At 41.5% G+C, this 21386-nt stretch overlaps 1 protein-coding gene and 2 pseudogenes across 1 annotated transcript; 1 reads left to right on the top strand and 2 right to left on the bottom strand.

Moving 5' to 3' along the window:
- Window positions 1-230: 230 nt before the first annotated feature.
- LOC117515732 lies at window positions 231-4064 on the bottom strand (annotated as a pseudogene).
- A 749-nt stretch (window positions 4065-4813) lies between these two features.
- LOC117514913 lies at window positions 4814-10861 on the bottom strand (annotated as a pseudogene).
- An 8368-nt stretch (window positions 10862-19229) lies between these two features.
- Window positions 19230-20901, top strand: ccdc33 (coiled-coil domain containing 33). The gene is made up of 3 exons (XM_034175484.1): window positions 19230-19397; window positions 20563-20691; window positions 20782-20901. Exons 1-3 carry the CDS (start codon window positions 19230-19232, stop codon window positions 20899-20901), a joined length of 417 nt encoding a protein of 138 aa, XP_034031375.1.
- Window positions 20902-21386: the final 485 nt, after the last annotated feature.

Below are 21386 nucleotides of genomic sequence, written 5' to 3'. Positions count from 1 at the left end.
ATCTCAGTGTGATTTTAACCTGCTTAAATAAACTGAATTGAAAAATATCACTAATCTACAATTACTGAGGTAACATTATTAATGGGCTTTTTACCCAAAAGGTTTGGAGGTGTTCTGCATCAGATTTTCCTTTCCTAATGAGATTTTACAGTAGTGTTTTATCATGCTGTGGCACCCTGTGAAGTCCAATGCAATGGACTGTGATTAAAGGTTACACAAATTAGTTTAATTTAACACATGCAATCGTGTCCTCTGAAACAGTGTCACTGGCTACTTTTGTAGGGGCTTCAAAGTCAAAATAATGGGCTTCTCTGGTAGGATAATGAGCTCAAATGTGCTCTGCACTTCCACGTGACGCTGTTTCTCCACTCTGAAGTTCTCAAGCATCTGCAAAAGCAGAAGACAAAGCACACAGTTAGCACACTGTGCAAAATAACAGAAATATAGTAAAATATTTAATCCTCTGTATTTCTCACATGATAGGAAGATCTGCATCTCCGTCTCAGCTATCCTGCGCCCTAAAACACTGACGTGGCCAAATCCAAAGCCCAGGCTCCTGAAATATTGGTTCTCTGTCCGCAAACCATCGAGAAGGATGGTACTGTCTGGACGGGAAACACACCTGGGGTCTCTTCCCATTGCATACAGGTCCTAACTGGACAGAGTCTGACCACAATACAACACAAACACAATGAGCAGTGGCTAATACAGCACTCATACATCTGCTTTATTTCAGAGACCAGATTCTATACATGTGTTAAACGATGGCAGCTTACCCCAGATGGGATATGGTTAGTTTTGAATAATAATATCTTCTGTTGTGTATCTTTGCACGCTCACTGCAACTGGATGCAACCTATGGGATCAAAGTGCATTGTTCATTTTTTGCCAGTAGATGGCACAATTGTCACAGTCTCAAAAGGTCACGACTGCTTTAGGCTGAGTCCTATGTTTGACTATGAATTTATTTGCACCTGCAAGCATTGATGAAGTATGACTAATAATAAGTGTCTTGTGCTGTGGAGTTTTTACCTCAGTGTTTCCTTCAGAGCTCCTTTGACCAAGGGAACCCGCTTCAGCATCTCCATCATGTTCCCGTGGCTTTCAGTGCGGGCAATAGCTACCTCTGCCCTCAGGCTCCTCCTGGAGGCTGGGATGTTTGGCCAATTCATACAACGTCCACAACAATGTTACTGAGGTCTGAAACAAAGAAACAGGACATATTGCAGCACAATTTATTATTATAAATTTTTCTGCCCTGAGCGTGAGCTCAATAAACGGATTGGAGCTGTACGGATGCTGTACCAGACTGTAGTGGTGAAGAAAGAGGTGAGCCAGAATGTGAGACTCTTGATTCACGAGTCATTTATGCTTCTATCCTCACCTATGGTCATGAACTTTGGCTAGTGACCAAAAGAACAAGATTGTCTATACAAGCGGCGGAAATGAGATTCCTCTGTTGGGTATCTGGGCTTACACTCAGAGCCAGGGGGCGAAGCTTGAATATCCAAGAGGGACTTGGAGTAGAACCCCTGCTCCTTCACCTCAAAAGGAGCCAGGTGAGGTGGTTTGTGCATCTGGTGAGGTTGTCCCCTGGTCAGCTCCTCGGGGAGGTCTTCAGTGGCATGTCCAACTTGAAGAAGACTCTGTGGATCAGGTGTCACTGACCGAATGGTGCCCCCCTAAAGATCGGTCCGCCCTGCCTTCACTGCGCATGCGTCATTTCTGTGCATCAGCTGCAGTTCACCAATTATCACCTCATTTCTGCTTAAAACTGCACTCCGGTCATCATCTAGTAGCTCAACGACAGATATCTGAAGCTTGTACACCAATCATTTCCACATAAATTCAGCATTATTTCATAATAAAAGATGGAGGAAGCGATCAGGAGGGCAGCAGCCAGACGAGCTGCTACTAATACGTTCACTGCGCCTTCGTCATTTCAAGTGTCAGTAGAGACTCACCGATTATTGCCTCGTTTTGCTAAAACGCCTCATTTCTGCTTAAAACTGACTTTAGAATGATGTAAGAGGTTTTTACCATTGTCATCTGATGATAAATAATCACATTATTCCCTTTGATGAAGAAAAGTTAGAGGACTTAGCCACAGATATTGAAGTGTGGGGTGAGCTTTGACACAGACCTAGATAAGAACAAGAAAATGAATGAATATAAAAAATGCAGATATTGCTTACTGTATCAACTCCTCCAGCCATTAGCTCAGTGACACTGGCCTTGATGTCTTCAATTGATAGCTTATCCAGCATGAGAAGGCTAGCTAGGACTCCTGGGTATTTCTTTGAAGAACCCGTCTCCTGGCGGAGCTTCCTGTAGATGTTTCTGAATGCAGTGGTCCGCTGATGAGTCAAAGGACAATAATACATCATTTAAAATGTCAAAGTAAACTTGTCCTGTATGGTGCCAAACTCACTACATAACAAATAACATTCATTCATTCCATTCATTCCTATACCCGCTTACTCCAATTAAGGCTCACAGGGTGGAGCCTATCCCAGCAAATATAGGGTGAGAGGTGGGGTCCACCCTGGACAGGACACCAGTATAACAGGGCCACATAGAGACAAACCCATTCACCCACACTCACATACCTACGGTGTAACAACAACAGCCCAAGCAAATTTGGGGGCTGGTAGTATAGTTTTAATTTTCAAGCCAAATGATTTTTTATATCTGTTAATCGTATCTCTTCAGTGGAACAATTTTGCTGATCTGTTAATGAAATTTCTTTTGCATCAAAGCCCAAAGCTGGAATTTGTGGACAGTTTCACAGAAAATGTTCAACTGAAGAAAACAGAAATTTGAGATCTCTGAACAATTTAAGACTAAAATTTGATCTCCAGTTTCAGTAAACACTGAGATTTCAAATCTCCACGGTAGTTAGGTGGGGATTGTGGCGACATTTCAACTTCATTTTCTGGCAGAATAAATTAGTACCTATGGGAACATTTCTCTTGCAATTATGCTGACACGAGTATGAAGTCTGCATGACCAATAGTACCTCCTGTGCTCTAAATGGATTAGTTCGGTCAGAATGCAGTTGGGAAACAATAGTTATTATGTAACACCTAAATAAATTTGGTTCAAATGCATCATAATTACAAAGTTTAAACAATCCAAAACATTGATGGTTGTTCTCAAAAAGACGTACTACTACTTGACTGAAGATGCCGTCCCAAGCCTCCACATGGTCCCGCCACACCTTAGCACCACATAGCCTCAGCAGCCGCGGAGGTATGTACAGCATGGGCAAAGTCGTCTTGAACATAACGGTGATGCAGTCAATGAAATGCTGCGCATCGGGGTCAATGTAGTCCAGCAACAAGCCCAGTCTCTCACCATACAGCACTGAGCTCACGGCTGTGAATGACAGAATATAAGAGATGCAGCCATGCAACAAGTGAGCAAGAAAATACAGCGGAATGAAAATATCTTTTCATGAATATCAGTGAAGGCCAGACTTACATTCTAAGGCGTATTTGAAGAGTTCGTGAGACAGGTCAGTAGTCCATTTGTTTTGTCCACTTCGCGCTATCTTTTTGTAAACTCTGGCCACAAAATCTTGACCCACTTCATCCAGCAATGGCACAAAGTTTTCCTGCACCTTGGGGGCAATCACCTCTTTGTTCAGTATCACCCGGTTTGATTTCCAGTCTTCTCCATTCCTGTAGAATGTTTTAGTGTTCTTTTTAAACCAAGGAGGCTGCTCATAGCCTTTTCATTTCAATAGCTCAGAACAAACAAAATACTGATACAACACAGTAATGGTGTCACATACTTGAGCAAAACTCCGTATGTTTGATTCCTGTAGTCTCTGTATGATGTCCAGGGTTCAACCTTCAGCCTTTTTGGATAATGGCCCTCTGCTTTGAACAAGATTGCAGCATCCTCCGGATTGATGATATTCACACTTTCATAATAACCAATTTTTTCTCTGTCATATGGAAAGTGTAAAAGGGAGGTTAAATTAGGAGCCATATTAACTGCATTTTTAGAAAACCTGACCTTGGACAATGAGATATTGTACACGAATACAAATATTTATATTAGCCCAGAAATGGTGTCCACGTCAAAAACTAGTTACATAATTCAAACTCAGTTTTGTCTCCTACATAGGATATGCAGTACAACATAAGTTAGTGCAAACATTTGGACTGTAACATCTTAATTGTATGAAAATCATCTTGCCTGTAAATGGGTCCGAAAGTGTTGAAGTTCTGCAACATGATGTGGTGAACATTTCTGAAGCCATCCAGTTTAAAGAAGTTGTACAAATTAGCAGCCCCATTCTTCCACAGTCCGGGAATCTCATCAAAAGATCTTAGGACGCTGCTGCTTTCCGAGTACGGCTGCCTGACCATCGGCATACTGCTGCCACAGCGAACAGCAGACGTTGTCAGCTCTTCTGTCCAGGACAGAGGCAGCACCACAGGCCTGCGACACATACTCCACCTGGCCATTCTGGCAGCACAAATGCTTCCTCCTCTCAAACTTCAGCAGCTTATCTGGATCTCCCAGGGACATCTGCTCTGGAAGTTGGTCTAAATATTCAGCCCCCCTTGCTGTGTTGATCAAGGCTTTCTGCTTCAACAGCCCAACAAAATACACCACAGCCAGCATGTATTTGCTGCTCATGTTCAACATTTGAGTCATGTTCCATAGTGCTGTCTGTCAGACCACCATTTGAGAAGTATGACAAAGTTTGTCTTTGTACACAAGTGTTTAATTTGGAAAGATAAAGCCATATTCAGCCACTTTACACATACATAAATACATATGCTATGTACAAATATTACCACTATTTCCTAAAGAGCTTCAAGAGCTCCTCCAGCTTCATGGCGGTCTTAACGTCTCCTTGGATTTGAAGTTGTCCACTGGTATAAGCAGCAAATGGTTGGAGCCTGCCCTGGAACATGGCCACCAGGTCACCATCAGTCATACTCAGGGTCACATCGGCTCTCGACTCAAAGACCCTGATCCAGCTGTACCACTACCTGAAGAAGGAGAAGAATAAGACATAATGGGGACAGATGTAGTATTTCTGTACGTATGCAATCAGTGTACTCCTTCATAAACACTCAAAACAAGTCCTACTTTACAGCTCATAATTTAAATGGATTTTTATTTGGATTTTATGCAGCAGGTATGGTATTCTATAGTATGGTATGCTGTGGGAAATCTGTCTTAATGAGGGGAGTGCACCAAAACTGAGTCACCATGCAAGGGCACTAGTGAGGGAAGCCACCAAGACACCTGTGAAAAGTTGTCACTTCTGTAGCTTTCACTGGAAAAACAAAATAGTTCAACTTTTGTTCTTGCATCGGCAGTTATACAGGTTCACGGTGGAGTAGAACAGAGATGGATTTTCTTAAAGAGAAGACTTGAAATTTCAGCTATACTTTCCCAGAAGGCACGTAGAAGACATGAGCTTATATTAGAACTGTTTTCTTGTGGTAAAATCCTTGTCTGCTCCAGTCCACATGAAACATGAACATCTTTCTTCTGCACTGTGTCATTTCAGGGAGCTTTGGTGGCCCCTGTCAGCTGTGAGTTCTGATAGATTGGCACTAGTTCCTAAAGACACCAGAAGTCCTTACATTTGTGTCCATTTCCTTGATACCACAGTATTATGGACCTGGTAAACCCCAGTTTAAAGGGAAGGACATGTGTCACTGATTGGATGACATCATGCTTGGACTACAATCCAGCCATGGCTAATAAACAAGGGACATCCAACCCCTTTCCACCCAGTGTCTGGCTTTGTGTCACTGTTTCCAGCAACATGAATACCAAAGTGCACGTGCACGCCCCAAATGTGCATGCACCTCCTGCACAACTCATTTTTACATCTGCTGTTAGAGTAGGGCCCTAGGTTTTCTTGCTTGGTGTTCCACCACTGTCACCTAGCCCCAGATAGTAGTGCAAGAAAGATGGACAGACAGACAGATGAATAAACACTGTTAGCATGAGCCTTAATGACCTAAGTAGTATGAGTTAGAAATTCACATTATTTATAGTTCTTCATGCCAGCATACTGGTAAATCAGAGAGACAGACATTGAATTGCTACTGAATTTCACATTTTTAACTCAGTTACACCCCAACTTACATTGCTTTAATTCTTTCATTCTTTATATTATCTCAATGAATACTGTTCTATAAACATGGACTATTTACAACACCACAGAAACCATTACCTTGGCTCAGATCCACATAGTAACTCTGACACTGTCCGTCTTCCAAGCTGATGTGAAACTGGAAGCAGGCCCTGACCTGGCTGACCAAGGTTTCAGAGAGCTGCACCTTGATAGCTTTTAGGAGCTCCTCAACAGAGCCTGGGTGTTCACAACAGCCTGAGGAGCACTGCTGACCTCATCTATAAAAGTTATGCTGTCATCTAAGGACAAAGACAGTTGTGATGTATCACACAGCATGAACTGTGGGCACATTTTAAAAGTAGTGTGTTGCCATACCTTGCTGAGACTGCAAAAGTTTGCCATTATTCAGAAAGTAACTGGCCAGGTGATGAATGGGGCCAGTGAGGCCGTCCAATCCAGGCACAGAGGGAGGCATAATGACAGGGCCAGAGACATCTGCCTCTGAGGTTTTTAGAATTGAGCCGATGGTAAGCTCTACCCTGTCTACCTCTAGCCCCCAAGGCCGCGTCATGTCATTAATATCCATCTGTAGTGAACAGAGAAGGAGGTCAACATGAGCTGGTGAGCAAATAACATCAGAAAATGAGTGTCATGAAGTCTCACCACAAGATATCTCCCAGTTTAACTCTCTCTGTTTGGATCTCTCTGACAGTCTTCTTGGTTAAACTATGAGTCATAGCATTCTGTGCAGTCATTCGTGTTGAGGTGTTGAGGTCCTGGACAAATATTACTGACATGACTGGATTCCAGATCCTGAACTGGATATCTGCTCCCACTGACAACAAGCCGCCATCCCGTGTAGCCACCTAGTAAAGTAAGAAGAAGTAATTCCTATGTAAACCAAGCCCATTGGTGCCAGTGTGTATGTCCAGATTCTGTTCCATGAAGCAAAGTATACAACTCTCTGTGGATGGGACATCAGTCCAACATTGGTTACTTTGCCAGCCACAGCTGTTAACCATTTACAGTTGTGTGGACTGGGACACTACAGATGAAGTGTCTTGTCCAATGACAGACAGGTAGCGTGAATGGGAATTAAACCAAGGCATACATATTAGTAGCCTAACTCCTTAACCCACTGAGCTACCTGCTGTACTAGCAAAGTAGTATAATGTGAATATAATATGTGTCATTACAAGTATTAAGTCATTTTATGGCTATTTGGGTGTACTCCCTTGATTATTTATGAAAAAAAAACATTGTCCGCATTCTAAAACTGTACTATAATAAGTACTGTAGTTTGAAAGCAGAGTACAAGCAGTATAGCTCCATACAGTAAACATGAACCTGGATTATTACAAAATGAACATACAACACAAGACTTGATACAAAGACATAGGAGGAGACACAGGAGATAAAGTGAAAAAATATACTAAGAAAGACCTACTAAATTATAGTTCAAAAGCTTTGGTGTTGCAGTTTCAACACTCATCATAAGTGTGGCAAAAGTGCCCCCTTTAGGACAGTGCTATCCTAGCAGTACACAAAGTGGGTTTTATTATGTTGCTTGGTTTTGTTGTTGTTTATTTGTTTGTTTTTAAATGGAGAAATAATCATGTTACTTTATTACTAGTGTTAACGCATTAGCATTCTTGAGTTGCACATTCTTGGAGTGAAAGGAAACTGATGTTCCCAACCCAATCTTTAAAGACTTACTCCCATTAGTTACACTAATGACATACTCAACTCCCCGAAAATAGAAGCTGAAATAACTAAAGAAGGTATCACGTGGGAGTCATGGATTTGAACCTGATGTCAGGTGTTCCGACGCTTGCATGTCATATCCATGTATTCATTCAGGGTCGACCTGTTCATCTTACCGATGAAAATTAGCATAGTTGGTTCACTCTAAGTCGACACAGGAGTGCTGAGGAGTATGAATTGCTGTCTTGTGTCGCTCTGTGATGACCTATCTGTCCAGATGTTCCTCTATCTCTGTGTGCTGGAAAAAAAAGACTGAAGCCTAACTCAGCCCACAACAGAACCAGCAAATGTAAAAATAGATGGACTGAAAATGAGCAAGAATAAAGTCAGCTAAAGACAAAGCCTCCTACTCCTTTTTCAAACACAGGCACACATAAATGTACACAAGATCCTTAGGTGTCTGTGACTGTCCAATGCGGAAAGCTGATATCAGTGCACAACAAAACATACCAAGATGCTGATTAGACACCATGATAGTGCACAGGTGTGCCTTAGACTGCCCACAATAAAAGGCCACTCTGAAAGGTGCAGTTTTATCACACAGCACAATGCCACAGATGTCGCAAGATTTGAGGGAGCGTGCAATTGGCATGCTGACAGCAGGAATGTCAACCAGAGCTGTTGCTCATGTATTTCTCTACCATAAGCCGTCTCCAAAGGCGTTTCAGAGAATTTGGCAGTACATCCAACCAGCCTCACAATCGCAGACCACGTGTAACCACACCAGCCCAGTACCTCCACATCCAGCATGTTCACCTACAAGATCGTCTGAGACCAGCCACTCGGACAGCTGCTGAAACAATCGGTTTGCATAACCAAAGAATTTCTGCACAAACTGTCAGAAACCGTCTCAGGGAAGCTCATCTGCATGCTCGTCGTCCTCATCGGGGTCTCGACCTGACCCCAGTTCGTCGTCGTAAACGACTTGAGTGGGCAAATGCTCACATCGCTGGCGTTTGGCACATTGGAGAGGTGTTCTCTTCACGAATGAATCCCGGATCACACTGTCCAGGGTAGATGGCAGACAGCGTGTGTGGCGTCGTGTGGGTGAGCGGTTTTCTGATGTCAGTGTTGTGGATTGAGTGGCCCATGGTGGCGGTGGGTTTGGTATGGGCAGGCGTCTGTTATGGACGAAGAACACAGGTGCATTTTATTGATGGCATTTTGAAAGCACAGAGATACCGTGACGAGATCCTGAGGCCCATTGTTGTGCCATACATCCAAGAACATCACCTCATGTTGCAGCAGGATAATGCACGGCCCCATGTTGCAAGGATCTGTACACAATTCTTGGAAGCTGAAAATGTCCCAGTTCTTGCATGGCCAGCATACTCACCGGACATGTCACCCATTGAGCATGTTTGGGATGCTCTGGACCGGCGTATACGACAGCGTGTACCAGTTCCTGCCAATATCCAGCAACTTCGCACAGCCATTGAAGAGGAGTGGACCAACATTCCACAGGCCACAATTGACAACCTGATCAACTCTATGCGAAGGAGATGTGTTGCCTGCATGAGGCAAATGGTGGTCACACCAGATACTGACTGGTACCACCCCAATAAAACAAAACTGCACCTTTCAGAGTGGCCTTTTACTGTGGGCAGTCGAGCACACCTGTGCACTAATCATGGTGTCTATCAGCATCTTGATATGGCACACCTGTGAGGTGGGATGGATTATCTCAGCAAAGGAGAAGTGCTCACTTCACAGATTTAGACTGGTTTTGGAACAATATTTGAGGGGAATGGTGATATTGTGTATGTGGAAAAATTTTAGATCGTTGAGTTTCATCTCATACAAAATGGGAGCAAAAACCAAGTGTTGCGTTTATATTTTGCTGAGTGTATAACCCCTTTGGCATTACAATGGGGCGTCCTTCGCTTATCTCTTTTGTGCACACTTGCTCATTTTTGACCTGCTCTCCGGGCAGATTTAACAACTGTGTCTTCATTTCTTCACATTTGTTTTAAATGAACTCTGAGGGATATTCAGTAATTGGGATTTGATGTAGACTCTAAAAAGTACTGCTGTCTCAATGAGGAAAAATTGATGTACAGTTTGCATAGATTTTTTACTTATTTCAACTTCGTTATTTTAACTTTCAACTGAGTTAATGCCACAACACTTCGAGTTAAGTTGAAGTACTTTAGCTAAGTTGGAAATAACTTTCAAAAAAAATTAAGCAAAAAAAAAAATTACAGCTTCCGACAGAAGTTATGGACCAACAACTGTCCACTGTTGAGGCGCGTGTGTCTGATTTGTGTATTTACATGGACACAATAAAACATATATTGTCTGTAGGTGGTGACAAGCTGCAGCAAGTGAGCGCACGCATGGATCGGTCAGGACAGCCCCACAAGTTGAAACGGACAGTCAGATCAGAACACGCAGCAGGCGATCTGACCATCACGTCACCCACGGAGCTCTGTTCCACGTGACACAATGTCTGTGCTGTGGGTGCACTGTCCACAAGACACACATATCGGGCAGACACACGCGTAGCCGACTGTGCGCACCTGACCATATTGTGGACATCAGAGCACACTGCTTCTCATTCATGTCATTTCATGAACTGATGTCGTGACCGTGTGTCATCACCAGAGGAAGAGTCGGATCATATTTGTTTTGCTCGCTTGATAAAGCTGGGTTTTTATATGTGTGGGATTTTTTTTTTTTGTAAATACTTCCATGTCCGTACAGATTATGAGGCAGTTTCCTCCCGCAGCTTACAAAGAACAGCGTCTGTAGCTCAGTGGTAAAGTCTCTGGCTAGGGATCAGAGGCTTTGAAAGGTGCAAGGTGTGCATCCTGGTGGTGTGTGTTTTTTCTGTAGCAAAAACCACAACGAGCTGGTTTTTATTTTATTATTTATTTCCACAGAAGCGGCACAATGTGGTTCCACACGTACCAGCTGGTTTTTATTCTTCCACATAGCGGTGCCATGTGCTTGCACCTGGCACTGTTCCGGCTGGACGTACATCAGTGCGTGCACGAACTCTCGCACTGGGTTTGTGCCACCTGCCTGTCCGTGCGCTATTTCGTGTGCGATGCTGAATTTCTCCAGTGCAAAATGGCTGTAAAAGTGATCATTTAGTTGTTATATTTAAAGCTGGAGTACTAATACTAGTAATAAAAATAATGTACTTTTTACATTCATATATTTATTAAATCCTTTTGTATGCATTTATTTGCAATTTGATTTTTTTTCTGAGTTGATGTCATGAAACAATAAAAATTTGCAAAAGCAGGGATTAATCTGTTTTATAGACTGTAAACACAGTGAATGTTGAAAATGTTGGAACTTAATTTTGCCTTTTTTAACAAAACCATTTATATTAAATATCTATATATTAAAAGATAAGTGGCCTCTGTGTACGTATATTGTGCATGCGTGCATATAACTTCAATCACAGAGAAACATGGGGACAGCTGATATTGTCGTTGGTATGCTTATGTATTTTGGGGCAAGGAATAACGCTGCCAAAATGGACCATGATTAGGACTAATATTTTTAGAGAAATTATGGATATTACGTAACAACAGTGAACACCGGACGATGAATGAATACATTCTGGACTCACATGCCATTCCAAATCATTTAGAAACTTTGCATAATTTATTACCACCCTTAAAAATGTCAGCTACCTATTTTAAGTTATTACTAAGAAGTCATTGAATCCCCTCAAAACATGACAGTAATTGACAACTATACATGTGTTTTAATGGCTATCATCTTTATCCAGTTCTTTCTGGAAGAGTTTGTAACTAACATATCGCGATACAGCAGATTTTATTGTTTTAAACATTTTCTTCCACAATAGCTGCAGAAGGACGGATACAACCTCCCATCCCATGATGCCATGGCACAGATCCTACCAGATTACCATTTTGTCAAAGAGAAGAATTGCACCATAGAAAGCTCAGCAGGGACCAGACATACCTAACATAAACCACACGTATCGCATACATCACCCACACAAACGGTAAGATTTATTAAAGCAGCCAGCGATTACACATCATTACAGAAATAAATATACATCCCATTTATTTGGTTTCATGTTCATTCTTCAGACCCCCTTTGCATGATTTGAAGAATGAGGTGCACATGGCAAAGATTGCAGATCTTCAAACAAAGGTAACCAGACACGATCATAGTGGAATTCTGCAGTCAGTCAGTGAAGCGTTCTCCAGCTTCACGTTTGATTAGTGAGCAGTGGCACGTGATAACTGCTGTGGCAGACTGGACATTTTACTACAGCTGGAGATGAATGGCTGAGTGTAGAATGCAATTAACAGTTCTCTGGCTTAAAGCACCAGTGTGTAGGATTTAGTTCCATCTCATGGTCAGATTATAGATTGCATTATGCCATCGTGTGTCACGCTTTTGTATCCTCCCTTGCCTTCTTCTGTGATAATCAATGTGTATGATCCTATATTTCACAAATCAATGAGGGTTCTCATTCCCAAACTGGTTAGCCTGCACTAGAAACCAGTAAACAGTAGAAAAACTACTGATTCCTGATTTTCTTCATTCTTACTGCCGTGCTGGAAAAATGCATAAGACCGGCCACTTCTGTTCCTTTTGGGTTAATGTATCAACATGCTGCTGGAATATAGTGGCCTCCATGAGGCGCCCACTCCCATGTAGATATGAAGGCTCATTCTAATATCACGAAAACACACTGATTTATTAGCACAGGTAATTAGTTATACACTAATGAACAGTGATTATAAATGCTATATTACATTTCTGCAAATAAATGCCTCTAAATGCCAGTATATGAGGTTAAGATGTGAGGATATTAGTTATGCATGCATTTGTGTTTTTTCATTTTTTTACTAATTCTATAGATTTTAATAAATCATTTGGTAGAAGGGCAGAGCTCTGAGCATTAATCAGACAGTTTAACTAGTGTCTGCATTATATTAATGGTGGAAAACCAACCATATCTGCTCCCTGCTACCTGTCAGTGGTACAGTATACCGGTCCTTTAGAAACAGATCAGTCGTCAGTCCAATTTATTGTCTCAAACTGCGAGTTGAGAGCATATTCACAGGTGTAGACCCAGATGAGGCATCAGGAGTCTTCCTTCCCATCATGCCTCTGGGGCCCCCAGCAGAGACACCACCTCATCAACAGCCATGATTGTCAGCTTGTTCCTGCCCTTTCATTTAGATGCTCAATTTCACCTCAGTGTCCCACGGGAGCCTCGACTACACCATCCTAGATTGGAATCTCCTAATGGTCACCCCCCGCCCCCTAAATACAGCAGGAGCCTGCTCTCGGTCTGCATTCAGCCTGGCCTGATCGCAGGGTGTGTGCTACATGTGCTTTACACAAAGCTCTGCAACAATACAGCCCGTTCTGATTGCTTTTGACTTCAGCCATCATGTGTAAATGCATTTCTCTGGAGTTTGATGCATTTATTTATGTTTTAAGGGAAAGCATTCTAAATGTAACCCAAATTAAAAATTTACAATGTGATTTCTCAGTTTTTGCACATTTCCTTCAAACCTTGTGACTTTGCTGGTATGTGGTGTGTCTAAATCCTGAATGCATTTCTGGGGACAAAAGACCTTCACGGGATGTGTGGCTATTATCCCTTTGGGGTTGACAAGCTGCGGCTATGAATACATTTTCTGCCAGTTTTAAGAATTGGTTACAGACCATCTCTCCTCCAGCACAGTATTAGTGTTTTGGTATACATTTGTTATTGTTCATTAGCCATTCTTTGTGTTATGTGCCTGTGGAGAACCAAGACGAATCAATTAGTTAGTAGACTCGAAGCAAGCTGGACAAACACTCCAAAAATATGCATTTTGTGTGTGTGTGTGTGTGTGGGTTGTGTGTGTGTGGTGTGTGGTGTGTGTGTGTGTGTGTGTGGTGTGTGTGTGGTGTGTGTGTGTGTGTGTGTGTGTTGTGTACACTCTAAAAACCTTAACTGTGATCTACTCAGTTTTTTGTGTATTTTTTTGTGAAACATTTTACACTTACAAATAGTGAGTAAATTAAAAGCTGTGAAATCATTTAAATATACTTGAATGATCTTGGTAAATCTAAGTAAAGTGATCAGTATTGTTGTGTGGGCCGCTGAAGAGGAGGTACTGCTGGCCCACCACCACCAGAGGGCGCCCTGCTTGGAGTGCGGGCTCCAAGCACGAGAGGGCGCCAGACCCGAAGAAAGTGACAGCTGTCACTCATCCTCTGCACCAGCTGTCACTCGTTCATCATCACCACCATAAAGGCCGGACTGCAACTCCACCTCCCCGCCGAGAAATCGACTACCATTACCAAGGTAATTTCTCTGCTGAATTCAAACTGTGACTTACGTCTGATCTGTTTGCAGCCGTTGTCCTGTGGTGCCCTTTCAGCTGGTTGGCGGTCAGTGAGAGAAGCGACGTCTTCGCCTCTCACTCCATCCAGATAAGTGGTAACAGGAGCGGCTAGTGTGTTCCTAGTTTGGAGGTGGAGGTGCTCCCTCCTAACTGTGTTTGGACTGAGAATTACTGAGTGTGGCGGACTCACACTCACTCATCATATTTCTGACTCTCTGCAGCAGTACCAGGGTCGACAGCCGAAGACAGAGGCCACCTGGGACTCGGGACTTGGCGGCTCCGGTGTTCTTCAGAACGTTGGTGGTGGAAGCCGTGTGGGACGCGGCTTCTCTCTCGTCGGGGGTCTTCTATCTTCGAGCCTGCCCACACGTCACCTGGTGTTAAATTGACTGTGCAAATTACTGTACGTTTCGTTGTGTATTATCACAACATTAAATTGTTACCTTTTTGGCTTATTCATCGTCCGTTCATTTGCGCCCCCTGTTGTGGGTCCGTGCTACGACACCTTCCCAACAAGTATAATCCTTTCCAAATATTCTGAATGAAATTATTAAACAAATTAAGCATATTTCAAAAATATAATTTGTTTACCAAATGCTATTTTTTTTTCAATGAAATAAACTTAAATAATAAATGTAAATTTAAGATAAAAAAAAAAGTAGCTGTTAAATGTTTAGGCATTTCACTTGGTATATCCAACTCAAACAATCAACTGAATGTGTGTTCAGAGATTTTGTTAAGGCAGTATAGCTGTTTCTTACTGTTTACAAAGCCACTGAATTATGTTTGAGTGTATACCACACACACCACACACACACACCACACACACATATCTACCTGTCTCATCTATCTGTCTAGCTATCTATCAATCTATCTATCTATATATTTTTTTCTTTCTTTCTTTCTTTCTTTTTTTTCTTTTCATAAAAGTTCCTGTGGAATAGGTTCTGCAGAGCTCTGTTAACAGGTGAGGTTGAAGAGACACCTAGTGGTCACACAGAACCACTCTGCTTTACGATGGCACCACTGAGGACATTATTGCCCAATATGTAATATCAGTCCTTTTTTGTTCTTCATCATAAAAAATATAACACAAACTGCAAACCACAACTTCTGACAATTTGATTAAAAGTGGAAAACTATTTTTTTACAGTGATACTGAGGTTTTTCATATTCCATCACAATATGAGTTAGGTACCCTATTGTGTCATTTGGGGACAAATGGACAGTCACTGTTTATTGACTGCATCATTTCTCTCCGACACTGTATGCAAGTATTCGTTTCATTTCTGCATCATCAGGGAACATTCATCAATGTTTTGGTTATGGTTAGGGTTTCCATGTGCATCACAGAGTGTTGGTGCGGGGTTAACCAACTCACTACATATTGACTTTCAGTAAAAATGAACCCAAAAAAGAATGTTTAATTATTATTATTTTTTTTATTTTTTTTTTTCAAAGGTTGATATGACTACCATTTTGAATTTCCAAAACTGCCCACCTTTGGAAACTAACTTTTCACTTTCTTGACTTCTGCTTATTTGTGGTTCAATTTCATGGTACACAGTTAACAAATAACAGGACTATTCTTGGTTTAAGGGTTCATAACCTTTATTACAAATTTGAAGAAATACTGAAAACATGTTTGTTTTTGTTTGTGTTGTTGTTGTTTTAGTAATCGAGGGTTATTACAAATATAGGGATTTGCTTGGGGTTGGTAAGATTAGACCTTACTCATATGAAGCACCTTGAGGCATCATGGTTGTGATTTGGCACTATACAAATAAAAATAAATAGAATAGAACTTGACTTGATTAGGAAGGAAAAGACACCCACATGGATCATGTTCCTACAGTGCATCCAGAAAGTATTCACAGCGCTTCACTTTGTCCACATTTTGTTATGTTACAGCCTTGTTCCAAAATGAAGTTAATTATTTTTTTCAATCAAAATTCTACTCACAACACCCCATAATGATGACATGAAAAAAGTTTTTTTTTAATTTTTGCAATTTTATAAAAAAAAAAAAAAAACTAAATAAATCACATAAATGTTCACAACCTTTGCTCAATATTTTGTTGATGCACCTTTGACAGCAATTACAGCCTCAAGTCTTCTTGAATATGACACCACAAGCTTGGCTCACGTATCTTTGGGTAGTTTTGCCTATTCCTCTTTGCAGCACCTCTCAAGGTCCATCAGGTTGGATGGGGGCGGGTCGGTGCACAACCATTTTCAGATCTCTCCAACGATGTTCAATCGGATTCAGGTCTTGACTCTGGGTGGGCAATTCAAGGACATTCACAGAGTTGTCCTGAAGCCACCCCTTTGATATCTAGGCTGTGTGCTTAGGGTCATTGTCCTGCTGAAAGATGAACTGTCGCCCCAGTCTGAGGTCAAGAGCCTGGATGTACAGATACATCGAGAATGTCTCTGTACATTGCTGCATTCATCTTTCCTTCCATCCTGACTAGTCTCCCAGTTCATGGCACTGAAAAACATCCCCACAGTGTCATGCTACCACCACCATGCTTCACTATAGAGATGCTGCCTGGTTTCCTCCAAACATGATCCCTGCGCCACAGCCACATCTTTGAACTCATCAGACCACAGAATTTGTTTTCATGGTCTGAGAGTCCTTCAGGTGCCTTTTGGCAAACTCCAGGTGGGCTGCCATGTGCCTTTTACTAAAGAGTGGCTTCTGTCTGCCCACTCACCCATACAGGCCTGATTGGTGGATTGCTGCCGAGATGGTTGTCCTTTTAGAAAGTTCTCCTCTCCCCACAGAGGACAGAGTGAGTTCTTGATCACCTGCCTGACTAAGGCCAATGTCTTGAAAGAGTCCTGATGGATTCGAACTTCTTCCGTTTATGGATGATGGAGGCCATTGTGCTCATTGGGACCCTCAAAGGAGCAGGAATGTTTCTGTATCCTTCCCCAGATTTGTGCCTCGAGACAACCCTGTCTCCAAGGTCTACAGACAGTCATTCCTTTGACTTCATGATTGGTTTGTGTTCTGATATGCCCTGTCAACTGTGGGACCTTATATGTAGACAGGTGTGTGCCTTTACAAATCATGTTCAGTCAACTGAATTAACCCCAGGTGGACTCCAATTAAGCTGTAGAAACATCTCAAGGGTGATCAGTATAAACAGGATGCACCTGAGCTCAATTTGGAGCTTCATGGCAAAGGCTCTGAATACTAGGTGTTCAGATATTGGTAAACGGAGTGCGTCGCGGCCTCAACGTTACCTAAATTCTGGGTCTTATAGTGAAGCTTAGGGCTAGTGGCTGGCGATCGCCTTAGTATTTTTTTCTGTTTTTCTTGTTGTATAATGCTGGCAAATTATACAGTATTTTTGTCTTTCTGATGCCTGATTCTGTTTTTTCTCTGTGTGACCCTCCTGTCCTGTGCACCAACAGCATTTCTTGTATATTCGTCCTTGAATTGTTCTGTGAATTGTTCTGTAATTTATGTTTGTAGCATGGCCCAAGCAGAGGGTCACCCCTTTGAGTCTGGTCTGCTTGAGGTTTCTTCCTCAGAGGGAGTTTTTCCTTACCACTGTTGCTCTGGGGGTTGGTAAGGTTAGACCTTACCTGTGTGAAGCACCTTGAGGCAACTCTGTTGTGATTTGGCACTATATAAATGAAAATAAATTGAAATTGAAATTGACTAAGTACATGTGTTTTCTTTGTGTTTTTATTTTTAGTAAATTTGCTAAAATCTAAAATTTTTCAAGGTTGTAACATAAAAGAAAATGTGGAAAAAGTGAAGTGCTTTGAATACTTTCCGGATGCACTGTATGTCCCATACGTCATTGACATCTGGTACGCGCAATAAACAGTCAACATGACAGCACACACTATTAGTATTCATCAGCTTCAGTAACTTGTAATTAGCATCTCTGGATTCTTGCCCTCCAAAATTCTCATTTAGTCACTTCAATCATGATCCTTGATTGCTGTAATGCATTTTATGCTGGTGTTAACAATTCTTCTCTTGCCTCCAACTTATGCAAATGCTTCTGCTCCTCTTTTAACAAACACTTCCAAACATGAGCATATTACACCTGTACTTTACTCACTCCACTGGCTTCCAGTTCATTTTAAAATTGATTTTAGGATTTTAATGCTTGTTTTAAAAACCATTAACGCTCTTGCCCTTACCTCTCTGAAATTTTAAATCTCCATAGGTACAGCAGGGCATTGCAGTCATCTGGTCAACTTTATTTAGAAGTCCCAAGGTCAAAATATAAACTTCTTTGGGGTGATCATGTTTTTGTGGAACCTGAACCCATACTTTGGAATAATTTACCTCTTGATACATGTGCTATTTCTGACCTAGCACTCTTTAAATCAAAGCTCAAGACTTATTTATTTAAAATGGCTTTTAATACCCAGTGGCACTGTGAAGCTTTGCTTTAATGTGCCTTTTTAATTCTGTTGCATGTTCACTTTGATTCTCGTGAATTTTATTCCTTGATTTTACTGTAAATGCTTTGGTCAGGTTTTGGCTTGCTGTAAAGGATTATATAATTGAATGTTGATTAACTGATTGATTGATCCTTTTTTTTCACCAGAAGTAGAGATGATGAAAATTTAGTTTTAGAAGGTTTCTATTTTTAGAAATCCAACATGGCTACCATAACAGCCTTTTTTGTGGATTCCTCATTTCATATGCTTTCGAAAAATGTATAGTTTACCAAATCTCCCAACAGTTTTAAACAACCTATGAATCATTGCATAAGACACAAACTTCATCCTAGTCTCTCTGTACTGATCAAAGTTGTGACTGAAGATTCAGATGAGCCCCAGAGGATTTTCAGTTTTCAAAGTGGGCCTCAGTGTTCTTCAGTTTGGGAATGGCTGCCCTCAGACCAATCTCTGCACTCATCAAACCCAAAGTGATTTTGATAAAAATTTCAAGGGAATTAAATTTCAGTTTTGCCTTTGACTGACCAGTTCCATCTATCATTCAGGAGGTGGAGCTCTATTGTTCAGCCATGCGTAAGATGGCAGACGACATCATAGCACTGAGGATTCAGGTGGCTGCTCTGGAGGGACAAAACAGTCAGCTCCGCACTGAGCTGTCTGTGCACCAGGACCTCAGCCAAAATCTGCTGGATAGCACAGATATCGAAGGCGTGATGAAGACTGAGATTTCTGAGCGAATGGGTAACGTCTCCACATGATTACGTAAACTGGAATTTAACAGTTAAGTGTAATAGTTGCAAAATAGAGTTATCTCGGATTTATATATTAAATCAGATTTTCAGGTGTTCATTAGATTACATAAAACAACATGACTTCCTCTTTCAACACCATGGAAGATTCCAGAAAAGGACAGAATTATGCTTAAAAGCTTCTGATTGATTAATTGGTATAATATGGAGTAGATAGAACCTTTGGTTGCATTTAAGGGCCTATCTTAAAAACCAGTGCCTTCTTGTATGTAACAACGGGGAAGTCAGGTCCCTCCATCACTGGAACAAAAAACAGACAAAACGTAATTAAACTGCTTCAGCGGGTAACATTCAAATGAACTAAATCTGTCCAAATTAAGTTAACAATAAAGTATAAATATTACTTAAGTTAATTTGACTCAACCTAATTCATTTTAGCGTGACCAATGGAACCACTTGAATGATTGAATTTACTTGGCACACACACACAGATACAAAAAAATCTCTCGTAAAACAAAAACAAAACAAACAACTCGGAGACAATTTCAAAGTTTTGTGCAGCCGAAAGGGTGTAGGCAGAAGCAAAAGCTTATAAACATTGACCCTTTTTACCATTTGCTATACATACACACACACACACATGTATATGTGTGTGTGTGTGTGTGTGTGTGTGTGTGTGTGTGTGTGTGTGTGTGTGTGTGTGTGTGTGTGTGTGTGTGTGTGTGTGTGTGTGTGTGTGTGTGTGAAGCAGTGAGGTATGGCTCACTGTCTGTTTGCTAATCCTTGCGGGTGTCTACTCCAAGGCAGTCTGAAGCATTTTGTGATAACTGGGCTCATTTAGGCCACAGACCCTGATAAGCTTGGTGGGTAGTGAAGTTCTTATCTTCTGAAGGACAGTTTGTGGCCCTCAGTCAAACGATGCTGCAGAGAATCTCTCTGCTGGCATCAAAGAAAATGACTGGATTTCATTTATTTTTGAAGCAGAACACCAGAATGTCTCAAAAGCTTTACGGACTGATATTTCCATCATTATTATTCAAATGTGCAAGTTGTAAAATGATATGTTGTTTTTTTTGTTTGTTTTCTTTGTAAATTGTAAGTCGGCTAAACTGTTATTAGAGTTTTATAATAGATAAATGTGTATGTGTGTGTAAGTGACCAGATTTATTCCTATGTGTGCTGTTTCTCCTGCTCTGCTGAAGTTTCCCTGAAAGTCAAGCTGGCCAGTGAGAGGAGTAAAGTTGCCTCACAAAGGGACATCATCAACCAGCTGCAGAATGAACTGATCCACGTGAGAAGATCACACACATTACACTCTCATGGTTCATGCCTTGAATTGTGCACTGTCCTTCTTATATTGCATGTGTATTGTATTGTGCAGAAGAATGAGAGTGAGAAGGACCTGCTGAAGCTTCAGAGAGTCTACACTAAGCAGCACAAGGACATGCAAAGCTACCAGAGATGCGTTGCAAAGATAGCAAGTTTGGAGATATTGCATTAAGGAATATACACAGTCAGGGGCAGATCCAGAATTGTGTAAAAAACAAAGGGGGGGGGGGTGAATTTGTGAATGTGTTTTAATCGCGCTTCCATAGGGGGGTCTGGGGGCATGCTCCCCCAGAGAATTTTGAATTTTTAGATGCCATTCCCTGCACTTTCGTGCATATTTCACCACAAAATGCAATAACAGAGAAAAGATACTTCATAGCCTGTTTTTTATTCACTTGAACTTGTATTGTACAATCTTATTATGACATTATGATAAGTAACAGAAAACATTTGAACAGTTTCTGATTAAACAAAGGGGAACAACCTTGCTATAGTTTGCTAAATCATAGTCCCCTTTTTTAAAGATGGAGACCACCACCCTAGTTTGTCAGTCCAGAGGTACTGTCCTCGAATTCCATGCAATACTGTATAGGTATGTCAGCCATGACAGCCCAACAACATCCAGACACTTCAACATCTGAGGACAGATCTCGTCCG

Source organism: Thalassophryne amazonica, chromosome 8 (genome assembly GCF_902500255.1).
Source record: "Thalassophryne amazonica chromosome 8, fThaAma1.1, whole genome shotgun sequence".
In the NCBI taxonomy this organism is placed as follows: Eukaryota; Metazoa; Chordata; class Actinopteri; order Batrachoidiformes; family Batrachoididae; genus Thalassophryne; species Thalassophryne amazonica.
The sequence above is the reverse complement of the archived record's forward strand: the minus strand, read 5'-3'. Positions and strand labels throughout refer to the sequence as shown.

Bases quoted from the DNA above. Each gene is read 5' to 3' on its own strand.
- ccdc33 (XM_034175484.1), top strand. From the start codon at position 19,230: ATGGCAGACGACATCATAGCACTGAGGATTCAGGTGGCTGCTCTGGAG. The intron at 19,398-20,562 runs GTCTCCACATGA...GTAAGTGACCAG, and splicing joins TTTCTGAGCGAATGGGTAAC to ATTTATTCCTATGTGTGCTG. The intron at 20,692-20,781 runs GTGAGAAGATCA...TGTATTGTGCAG, and splicing joins TGCAGAATGAACTGATCCAC to AAGAATGAGAGTGAGAAGGA.